Consider the following 12,535-nt stretch of genomic DNA (forward strand, 5'->3'; position numbering starts at 1 on the left):
AAGCAAGGGCGCGGGGTGCAGCGCCTGCGCTCCCCGCGAGGAGCCGCTCCCTAAAGCACCGGCAACAGACCCACAGCGGTAGCCCCCGGCCGGGGCCTCCCCATGGGGAGGCCGGAACAACCCCAGGCAGCAAATTCGGATTTTAAAGAACTTTTAAAACCCATTATTATTTAAAAATAATACTGATACTGACTACTCTACAGAAGGGATTTTTGCTATAGACAGTGAATTTGAGCCTGCTGAAGCAAAAGTTGCAAAACCTGGCATGTGCCAAGTTTCTGTTTACCCCCTTTTCAGGCAGCTTCCCAGTTCCCAGCTGGGGACCCCCTCCAGCTGGCTCTGTAGGGACCCGTCAGATTTTCAGCAAAGCATCTTAAGACTCCAGACAGTAACATCACTGTAAGAAAATGAATACACGGGCAGGAGGAATACACGGGCAGGAGTTGGATACCCTTATGCTCTGCTTGGCACTGAACAATTCGGGACTTGTTTATCCGGAGCATATGAGCACCAGTCTCTTCTAGCCTGGTTATTGGGACAGCAAGTAATGTTTTGGTTTCAGTCCCTCCTCCCTGAAGAGTCGGTAAATTGAAAGTTGGGTTGCATCCGTTATAGACTATTCCTTTTTTTTACACAATTAGCATTAAATGATTCTATTCCAGCTCTAAAGCAGGGTCAGACTTTGAGGCAGTATCTCCCGCTTTTCTTTCTACAGTCTACTGGTTTAGAACTTGAATTAATAAATTAGGTATTCCATCACTTTCCTCAAGTACTGCACTTTTTTTTTTTTCTTCCTTTTCAGGCATACGCATTCAACATCAACACTGTTATGCAGAATCATGTTACTCAGAGAGGAAGAATGTCTTCCTGTATATCACCGTACCAGTCTACCATGCCCATTAGGTTTTCTTCCTAGCTTATAGCAAAACCTTGACTGAAAACTTACTACAAAAATAAACACCATTTTCACAATCAAAATCTATGCAAAAAGATAGCAAAATGCAGATTTATTACATGGCTCCATTACAAATGTATTTACTTGCTCAGCTGAAAATAAATCAGATGTACTATTGGCAATCTAAATGATTAACACTACGTTAAAAAACAGTTCAACTTGGCAATCACAAGCTACCAATCTCAATATCTGTAGGGATTTTTTTCCTAACAAAAATATTCATTTTAAAAAGCCCCGAACCACTTGACACATATCATCACTGACACACACTGAACAGCCATGCCACAACACTGCAGTGCAGCTTTCTAATACGAAGGTAATCAGTCCTCTAGCGCTCAACAGCCCACGCAGCTATGTGCATCCTCTTCTTCAGAGTGGCTATACAGTCCTTTTTCCTTAAAGTACAGGCTCCAAGATGCTATGTTTATAACATGATGCCTACGTACAACTGCTTCACATAATCGTGGAGCCCAGCACACAGCCTGAAGTGGCCACTACCAGTGGTACGTGCTGTTTATGGTGGTACGTGTCAGACGTTTGGCTCCCTCGGTTTTTACGTCACAGGAATTCAACCATGGGATCTCACTTTTGCTTCTAGCAAATTTTAGTCTTTCCCAGTTAAACATGCCCTCATAAACACATATTTGATAGAGACATATCAAGGGCTGTGGAAGGAAGCACTATCCAGTGAAAGAGCAAATCAAGAATCACGTGGGAATCCACATGTAATGATAGGTATGGAAATGTACCTGTGCTCACATGAAATGTGGAACACAAACATGAACCACCAAATAAATATATTTAAAGTAAAAAAAAAACACCATACAGAAATGGGCTATGCTATCACATTTAACATTCTAACACTACAGCTTGAAATAGCAGCTTCAATTTAAGGAAAAAATCTCACCTTTGCAAATTTACAGTTGCTTTAGAGTGCTTTTAAAACAAAGTGGAGGACACCACGAGTCAATTTAATAAGAAGTTATTACCATTTATTCTGATCACAGACTGGCTAACAATGGATCAAACTGGACCTGAATGTTGTTTCTGTAGGGAGAGATTGTCATCCAGATGCTTTATCAGCCATATAAATTTAACTGTCTGAAGAAACCAAAGCTCTCTTAATCTGTCTCATCCCATTCCCTCATCCAGCTACTCTGACTCTCTGGCTCTCAAGGCAAGCACCTGCCAATTTGCTTCAATGCCGGTCTTTTCATATTCTTGGTGCAGATAATGCATGAAAATGCTAGAGGTGTATGGGACCAGATTACTTCAACTGAAAGCAGCAGTGAGATTTTCTTCATATATATGAGCTGACTACCTTAGTTACCTTTTGAAGTTAGTGAAGAGGAATACCTGTTTCAAGTACATGATGCCTCACATCCCAAACATGCTTTCTTTAGGAGAAGAATCATGTTTCAGATTACCTGTTTTTTTTGTTGGGTTTTTTTTTGTTTTTTTTTTTTTCCCCCAGTGACTATACAGAGAAACTAGGACAAACAGCTCAGATGCAGGTATCTCAAATATGAAGGAAACAAGTTCCCAGTGAATAGGCCTGATATTTTTAACAAACCACTCAAAAGTATTGAGATTTTTGTTTCCGAGTGCCCATAAACACACACACAACCCACATCTCTTAAGTTTAAACCTTAAGTATGAAATCAAGTAACAGGAAAACTCCTGTCCATGGCATTGGTCTAAACATGAGAGAAACATACAATTAGGGATCTCCCTTGGAAGTTTTTGGTGAAAAGAGACTGGCATTCATAGCAGTCATTGTGAATATTTTTCTGACTCCATTCTGTGTGTTGAATCATTCTGTATTTCTCTCTTCAGAACTGTATTTGAACAAGCAATCTTTGAAAAAAAAAAAAAGTATCCAGGTTTCTTAATTTCACTACAGAATCAAGCAGGCCAGCTGATAAGCAGGAAACTTACTTCTGTAATTAGCAATGGTGGAAAGATAACATGGGGAAAAAGTCCAACATGCTGGAAAGACCAACAATGTTTGTAACAACAGTTACATACAAACCCATTTTTTCTTCACCCTTCTCTCTTCCACACTGTGTGTTCCGTACTATTCCAGGAGTCAGTTATGAGGTATGAAAAAACAAGTAAAAGGTTAACACTATAACTGTATTAATAAAACTGACTGTATTATTTGCACTCTCAAAATATTTCTGAAAATAAAGTAAAAAAATATTTAGGATTCTTGAAAGACTTAAGAAATTTTTTATTAAAAAAGCAGTTTTGTTTGTTGCTTCCTTTGAACCCAATTCTGCCTCAACATTGTGCTCAGACATAAGTGTATTCTTATTACCATCATACAATTGAATTTCTGTAGCACTGAAAATTATATAAAACAAATAAAGCCTCACAAAAATATATACAGGTAGCCAGAAAATTAATCAAGAAGAAATTATGTTGTCTGTATTGTAAACACCATTTTCGAATTCCAGCAAAACATCCAATTTGTTGGCATGTCACTTCCATCTAAGACTCGAGTAGAAGGACAAACTGAGTTCCACAAAGGAATTCCTAAAACAACTTTGGTTTATAATGACCTAGAGGGAATTCATACCCCATACATAATATTGATCTTGTGGATTTCTGTAAAGCTGATATGGCAGGCAACACGGAAAACTATACATGTGAACTCCATGATGAGAATAATAATTTAAACTCAGTATATCATATTCCAAATATACAGAAAAGACCTGATTATATTAAACACTTTTGTCTTTTGCTATAAACTAGCTCATCCAGCCAGATTCCAACTCTTTTAATAACTCATGATTGAAGTAGCTAAGTGTTCTCTATATCTGAGACATAACAGGCTATGTATGGAAAGCCTTAAAAGTCTGCTGAAGGGTGTATCTATTTCAGCATGTTTCAGATAGAAAAGTTGGTACTGACTACACTATGCTGGTTATCAGATATGACTAGCTATACTGGTGCAGCATTCTGCTGGATCAATACAGATACTTACCAAAGAGCATGTTTATATCCTGCAAATACATTCAGAAACTAGTATCTGAAAATTCTGACCTGAAACCAGAGGAAATGGAAACAATTACATCAACTTAGTACCCTATATGAACTAATTAGTCCTGCTGAGAAACAGGCTATATTTGCAGGAGAGGAGCACTGCACTAGCACAAATACATGCCTCTGGTACTTTAACTAAAATCAGTATGGCAATATACTATATAATGTAGGTGTATTAATTCATTCAAAGACAAATATGTGGACAGCATCACACTGCCACAGCCTTGCTGGCCTGATTTACAGTTAGTCTGGTAAGAATATTAAAGTAGCTGCACTACATGTAGTATCCAAACTAGCATTGTCAGAGGATGCTTTGGTAGCTCTGCAGTATTACGGTGAGCTCTGTAGACGCACTTGGTTCTTGAAACAACTGTAATTTCCGAGCAAATTTATAATGTAAAAGTAGCATATTGTAGGTTGAAACAGTATAGATGTAGAATGGTTATGTGGTGGTCAGATGGCAAGGTCACATGATATTCCGGTCCTATGGCAGGCATTCCTGACACTTTACATAGTTCCTCACATAGATGAGTTGTGTATGGAGAACATTACACAATCTCCTATACAATAATCATTGGACAAATTAGGAAAGCTGCAAGTACTGCACTGATCAGTTTCTTCTGGGCAGTATGGTCAGAGAGACTAAAGGAATATGAAAAGAGAGGTAAAGTTCATCAGTTTTCCCATCCAATCGCAATCTTCCAATTTTAAAAGAAACAACAGAACCCCAACAAATAAATAGACATGTGTCAACTTCCTGAAGCAGGAATGTAAATATTAGCACAAGACAAACAACTCTGGACAGCCAGAGTTTAAAGTGTATTAAAGCATAACACATTTTGAAAAGTGAGATTGTATCAATATATACCATCTCTGACTCATCCCACATAAATGTGATCAGTTTATGCATTAACAGCTATGCTTATTTAACTGCCACTTCAGCGAACACATATGCCACAGAAGACAAAGGTGAAGCTGAGTTCCTTCCAGTTAATACATCAACAGCCAAGGTCAGGTCCTCTGCCCAGTTACCTTTTCACAGAAATTCTCTCCTTATTCACCCACAATATAGGAGATGAAAGGTGTAATGTCGTTAACCAGAAAGCACTCAAATGCCTGACAACACAGGAGTTAGCTCCTGTAGATGCAATACTGTATTTAGACCACTGACCTGCCACAGGAGCTAAAACAGTTCTGACTTGTTGCCCAAGCTGTCGATGCTAGATGAGGCTGCCTGTGAGAACAGAAACTCTAGCTGATTCCTCTGTCACCTCACACTTCTTTTCTCTTTGCTGCTTGCTAAAATCTCTGTCTTAATCAAAGCATATTTTCTCCACTCAAGCCTACCTGAGCAGTGCACTGGCTGACAAACATTTATGGTCAAATCCTCGTCCTTATTTACTCCTGTACAAATCTGACACTTCACAGGGTGGAGCCAGAAACAAGAACAAGGGCATAACTCAAATTACACAACCAGACTGAATTGCTAGAGAGAATCCATTCTTCCACTGACTCTGCAGGACTGGCAGAAGAAGGCAGTAATAAAACTGAAGTGGACAGATATTCCTCACACTTGAAAAGATCAGGATTTAAACCGGAAATTGCCCTTCTTTTAAGAATCACTTTCAGAAATAAAACTGCCTTCTGATATTCATCCTGCTACTAAAGAGTCAGATGAAGATATCAAATTACAAGTGAAAGCTGTGAAATTCCATCTGCGTTGCTTTCATATACCTATAAAAATGTTCGAAGGGACTTTAAAAGCAGTTCAAGAGTAAAAATAAAATGATCCCTCAAGCTGAAATGTTAGGATCTGTAGGAGGGCATAACTGGACATTCAGAGGTGTGAGGTGCTGGTGGTGGTATTATTTTTGAGAAATAACAACTGAATCCTTTACATGGTCAAAAGTACCCATGTAACATTAATCATAAACAGCATGCACAGACAACCTGAAAAGAAACATCAGGCACCGCCTTTCTTTTGCAATTGCTCCAGTTTTCTTCTTAAGAGGTTGTAGTTTTCCTTGGTCCCGGGTGCCGTAGGATCAAGCTTCAGAGAGACTTCATAGTGCTTCTTTGCTAAGTCAAGATTTCCCCAGCGATGATAAAGCACAGCTGGAACATCAATAAGGAATTTCATTAGCAATATTGTTGAATAACGTGCAATCTTGCCAATCACTTGGAAAACAACATTAAAGCATTTGTTTCCAGTGAGGGTCTCTCGCTGGCTGGTGGCACAGTAGCTGCTTGTTCTGTTGCCAAATGCAGGAGCAAAGCCTGGGAGCAGAACTGGCATGGGAATGATGAAGGAATGAATTACATTGCAGCCACAAATGGCCCCTCTTATCTGGTGAGCTCATTGCGGGTTACAAGCATTGCATAAATGAACCAATTTGCAGACGCTGAAGTGCCGCTACCTCTGGGCTGGATTGTGCAGCCCTCTTGATCTGTCATATCGTGTGACAGCTTTTCTGGTTTAGTGCCCTGTTCTTCTGGCTGGCAGTTTTTCTAGGAAGTAAAATAGAAATCTGCCCAGCAGGAAGAAGGCTCAAAAGATTGCTTTTTCTTTTTAAACACAATGAATATGAAGCAAACAAACAATACAGCTGATAAGAGTTAGAAAGGCTCTTACCCAAATTACCATGATAACTGGCAGCATTTGGATTTGCTTTAATTGCCTTGAGGAACAAAGCTTCAGATTCCTGAATAATTTAGAAGAACATGTCAACAGGACAGTCTACTGTTGCAGTATATAACATAATGCTAAATTTACCCACAATTGTAATTAAAAACCATCCCAAACTATGCCATATATATATATATATCTATCTATATCTATCTCTATATATCTCACCATATATATATATATATATATATATATTTAAGCCTGTGTGATCCTGTAGCTCAGGTGACTACAGCCTCCAGAAAACAGTAATAATGCTACAAATAAGTGCCATGCTTTCACACACTGCTGTCATTTTAGCAGAGCTATTAAGTGCTCATGAAGTTTGCAAAGCAGTTTACTTAAACTGTTTCTTTTTTCGCATAGTTACAATACCTTCAGACATCACCTACTGACGTTTTCCCTATTTATTAAATCAAGTTAAGGATAATATAATTCAATATGTGATCAAACTCCTTTTAGACACCTTTCCCTTTAAAATAGTTTTTAGCATTTAAAATGGGGGCATTTCAGTAAGGCCCTTTCAAACAGATTTTTCAGCATGGTTCTCGGTGAAAAGTAGCCGAGTGCCTGTTATTTAAAAAATAAAGCCAACTGAAATATTCCTCAGAAGTTATCTTTTCCATATTCCCACTTGCAGTGTGGAAACAGTCCTAAAACTGTTGATAATCTGAGTACTTCTTATAAAACCTGAGCTTCCTCACCAAATATTCAGGGAACAATTTACTGCTAAATTTATTCTCTAATTCAAATATTTTTATTTTTCCAAACTAGCTGCTAATATAGGTACTTTTGTTCCAGAACATATGTCCTACAGAAGTTTAAAAAGATACACCCTCCCAATCCACATGGAGTGTGTTTACTCACTCACATGCAAGTTTAGATACTTTAGAGAGTGATTTTTACATACACCTATATGCTGTGATGTGTTTTAAGGAAAGTTGCCCATTCAGATTCAATGCAAATGACCTGCAGATAAAACTACCTCAATGTTGTAGACTTCTGTCTGAATGCACATACTTGCTGTCTGAGGTATGTGAGAACAACAGCCTGGGGAAAAGGCCTTTCCTTTGTGCTAAGCTTTTATTACTTATATCCACAAAACACAACACAGGCTCTACTGAAAAATAAAACCTGTCAGCCATATTTTTGATTCCATCATCTTCTCATGTGAAGCATGAAATAAGTCTCTGTAAGGGTCCCTCAGGGGAAAAGAAATTTCTGATGTCAAGATTGAGTCACTCAACTTTTGAGTGACTTAAGAACTTCCCAGTATGTCCAAATTCAAAGCTAAACTACATGCTCCTTTCAGAGCATTGCTGAGCACAGCTGAGGCTGCCACTGTCAAGCCAAGAGAGACTGATGTAGAAAGTGCCTTCATCTTCTCAGGCTAAGGAAATTACAAACTCTAGGATTCTCGACAAATCCTTTTGCAGGACATCCTGTTTCAGGAAGAGTACTTGGATAAGAATGAACAAGGAAACCAGATGTCTGGAAATTTAAGGAATATATGACTGCATGGTGCAAGTTTTAGCATTGCTTTTCCTTGGCATAATCAGCAGCTCCAGCATTCTCATTAAAGTTCCTGGATGCACTGGTCTCTCTGAAACTCATACTATTTAGTGTCTTCATTAATGTTTTGGATGGTGGGCCTGAATGCACTTTCAGAAACTTTCCAGGTAGCAGCTAAGAGGAGGGAGTGGTCAATACACTGGAAGGGAGAGCTGCTATACAGAGGGACCTGGACAGGACAGAGAAATGAATTAGCAGGAATCACAGAAAGGTTGAGGTTGGAATAGACCCCTGGAGGTCATGTGGTCCAGCCTCCCTGCTCAAAGAGGGCCAGCTGTCCAGGACTATGTCCAGGCATCATCTCAAAGGATGGAGATTCCATAGCCTCTCTGGGCAACCTGTGCCAGTGTTTGGTCACAGTCACAGTAAAAAAGCATTTCCTGATGTTCATAGGGAACATCCCTTGTTTTGGTTTTGGCCCATTGCTTCTTGTCCTGTCACTCAGCACCACTGAAAAGAACCTGGCTCCATCCTCTTTGCACCCTTCCTTCAGATATTTATATACATTGAGATCCTCCCCCTGAGACTTCACTAGGCTCAAACTTTCCTCATAGGAGAGATGCTCCAGTTCCTTTGTCACATTTGTGGCCCTTCACTGGACTCTCTCCAGTATGTCCATGGCTCTCTGGGAACTGGACACAGGACTCCAGGTGTGGCCTTACCAGTAGAGAGGAAGGATCACCTCCTTCAACCTGCTGACAACACTTCTAACACAAACCAGGATATCATTATTTGTCTTTGCCACAAGGGCACATGGCTGGCTCATGTTCAATCAGTCAGGCAACTACCAAGACCCTCAGGTGCTTTTCTGCCAAGCTGCTTTCCAGCTGGGTGGCCCCCAGCATGTACTATGCCTGGCCTGGGTTTGTTCCTCTCCAGCTGCAAGGCTTTGCACTTCCCCTTGTTAACTGTGTGAGGTTCTTGCCAGCCCACTTCTCCAGCCTGTCAAGGTCCCCTCTGGATGGCATCATGACTGTCTGGCGTAACAGCCACTCCTCTGTTTGGTGTCATCTGCAAACTTGCTGAGAGTGCATTCTGCCCCATCATCCAGATCATTAATGAAGATGTTGAACAGGATTGGACTGCAGGAATCTCATGAATTTCAACAAAAGCAAATGCAAAGTCCTGCATCTGGGATGGGATCACCCCATGCAAAAGTACAGGCTGGGAGGCAACTGTCTAGGAAACAGCTCTACAGAAATGGATCTGGTGGGCTTGATAGACAGCAAATTGAATAAAAGCCATCAGCATACCCTCACAGCAAAGATGACCTACCACATCCTGGGCTGTATTAAGCAGAAGTAACAGCCAGCAGGTCCAGGGAAGTAAACCTTCTCCTTTGTTGGCATGTGCGAGACCACATCAGGGATATGTGTTCAGGTTGGGGCTCTCCATTACAAGAAAGACATGGACATTAGTGAGTCCAGCAGAGAGCCACCAAGATGGGTTGGGGGCTGGAGCACAAGACATACAAGGAGCAGCTGAAAGAACTGGATCTCCTGAACCTTCAAAAGAAAAGATGAAGGGGAGACCATATTGCTATCTACAACTATCTGAACAGATGATACAAAGGAGATGGAGACAGTCTCTTCTCACAAGTCTGTGAGATGGGATGCGACACAGGGGATACAAACTGGCATATGGGAAATTCCAATTAGATAAAAGGAAACAATTTTTTTCTTTTTTTTTTTTTTTTACTGTAAGGGTGGTCAAGCACTGGAAGATGCTGTTCAGAGAGGTTTTAGCATCTCCATCCATAGAGGTATTCAAGATTTAACTGGAGATGGACCTGGTTTGGGTCAGGGATTGGACTAGATGACCTCTGGATGCCCTTTCCAGTCAAAATTATTCTGTTTTTAACTCAGTCACCTGAGAAACATACTGAGACTCAAACATTTGTCAAGTCTAGTGGTGTTGCAAGATAACCTCCTCTTTTCGTACAACCATCCAAGCCTAAAAATCAACAGTGGATTGACACTTGAAAGCATGCAGTAATCAGAAGTCCCCTCAAATGGTATTTTTTTCCACTGTAAATTTTAGTATTTTTTTCTAGTAAGTAAATTTTCCTCACTAGACAGGTTAACAGCAATCGAAGTGAATGATGTGCTGCCCAGTTAGTTCAGTATCTTGCCTAAAAGTTGCCACCTACATAAAGGAGAAACGCCTAATGTATTGACTCATACTTTCACTGCTGAAGCACAAAGGGACAACATGTGCAATGCCTTCTCAGAAAATTTAATGAAATAGATTCTCAGAGCTGGCTTCCATTACCATACATCTTCAGCTACATGCTGAAAATATTTTTATCACTGCTACTTTGCTCGGCAGCTAGTAGAAGCATACTGGCTGATTAAAGGCTACTTAAGGTGCATCATATTCATATTACTGTAGATATATAGAGTAAATATACATTCCAGTACATCGGTGATACTTCAAATTGCTGTATCTCGCCAAATCTTTAAGTGTTGCCAAGAAACTTGCATACTGCATATATCAAAGACTTTGGGTAAGCACACTGCATTCCATTTGCTGCCAAGGCCACAGCACAAAATTGTAGTCTGGCTTCATTTCAAATACAAAAAATGCTGAATGGTTTCAATTTATTGTACTTTTAACAGAAAAAGCATAGATGTATATATAACAAAAATGCAGCATACGTATTTTCAAAGAACTAAAGATAGCTTGGTTCTTTATCCATTGTGACAAGAACAAGCATTTAAAGGACAACTCTAACTTGTTATAACAGATGTTAATTAAAAACCAAAACAAAACCACCAAAACATCTCATCCTTTATGTGCTTCTGTTTCTGGAACAATAAATCATTCATGAGTAGATACAAACAGAAATCATAAAGGGTTGGGGTTTTATTGGTCACTTAGGAAAACCATCGTCTGCTGAATATCAAAGTGGATTTGAAACTGAAGGAGAATATTGTGTGCTTATTGGAAGGAAATCTCTCATAACATAGTAAAACCTTTTTGACTCAGTGTCTTTTAAAATAAGAGATAACAAAAAAACCCCCGAACAAATCTTACTTTATGGCAACAGAACCAATACAGTAACAATTTTTATACAGACATGTAACAAGTAACCTAATAAATGAAATGCCTGAGGTTATACAACACATCAGACACAGCCAGGTAGCCCTTTGAAAATTACCTCCATCAGCTTGACAATCTCCATCCACTACATGGGCTCCCACTTCTCTGTTTTCACATGGTGAGGGGGTAGACAAGAAATCTGAATTTTCCATGCTTGTTATTGTCATTTAGCATTCTCCCACTTAAAAAACCCTGTATCTCCTCTTTCCAGGCAATGCGAAATACAGCTGCTGAGATCATACCCTTCTGTAGGTGAGTCCACTTTCCAATTCCCTTAATTTGCTCTCTCTGTTAAGTTTAAAGTGACTTTAAGTTTTTTCTCTATGCAAACCTATTACTCCATATTGAACTATTAAAACACTCACTGGCTCCCTGCTTTCTTTCCTGGGCTCCACTGCTCCTTTTGCTTTATTCAGGATGCTGACTTTAAAGCTTAATCTTCCCCTACTATCATTTCTACTTTGTCTCCAACACATTCCCCTGTAGCATAATGACCTTTCAGAGCTAGCAATCAAAACCCTTACCTCCTTTTAAATTTTTTAAATACACTAAGACAGAATTGTTTCTCCTATACCTGGAGAAGTTTTCTAGCTTGTTTTCAACTTATTTTTTTCTACTTATTTCATTATAAATGCTCTTTGTTCTCTCTGTTGCATACTCTTCTTGATGAATAACTCTACAATCCTCTATTCTTTCACAGTCATGACTCACCAAAATAATTCTAGCAATTACCTCCTCCATAATCTCATCCCTTATATGTTCTGGATATTAATTTGTATCCTTCTGGAACTTTGTTAAAGTAACCTAAAATACATATTTTACTAAAGTCTCAGGTAGAGAGAGAAAAGACTGTACAAAAGAAAACCCAGCCAGTCTACAGAAACAGTAACGGGGTGTCTAACAGCATCACTAAGACAAAAAAAAAGCAAGTGCTGGGTTGTCACAGGTCCTGATTTCACATGCAGACAGGTCATGACTCAACAGCTGATGAGGACTGTAGAAATTTAAGTGGACACAATAATTGGTGGGAAAACTTATCTATTCAGAGAAGTTTCACATCATAAAATTTTCTGTCTTTGCATATACTGATTGTGTTCCTTCAGTGCTGCTAACATTATCACTATCAAAAAGTCATCACACACCCCCCCCCCCCCCAGTAGAAAAAGAGGAGGCAT

At 39.5% G+C, this 12,535-nt stretch overlaps 1 protein-coding gene across 6 annotated transcripts in view; it reads right to left on the reverse strand.

Annotated features, from left to right (window-relative positions):
• Positions 1-978: 978 nt before the first annotated feature.
• The window catches only part of TMTC4 (transmembrane and tetratricopeptide repeat containing 4), a 61,357-nt gene continuing 49,800 nt past the window's right edge, over positions 979-12,535 (reverse strand). The window contains exons 16-19 of one of the 6 annotated variants that reach the window (XR_003397661.1): positions 6,636-6,705; positions 5,954-6,118; positions 3,945-4,003; positions 979-3,032 (exon numbers count right to left, since the gene is read on the reverse strand). Coding sequence is in view for 4 of the 6 variants with exons in the window: in XM_026841245.1 (XP_026697046.1) it covers positions 5,967-6,118; positions 6,636-6,705 (222 nt within the window). In the remaining 2 variants the exon portion in view is untranslated. The other 5 variants (XR_003397660.1, XM_026841245.1, XM_026841232.1 and 2 more) reach the window with 5 other exon arrangements.

Source organism: Athene cunicularia, assembly GCF_003259725.1.
Source record: "Athene cunicularia isolate RWA chromosome 1 unlocalized genomic scaffold, athCun1 chr1_part1, whole genome shotgun sequence".
Lineage (NCBI taxonomy): Eukaryota > Metazoa > Chordata > Aves > Strigiformes > Strigidae > Athene > Athene cunicularia.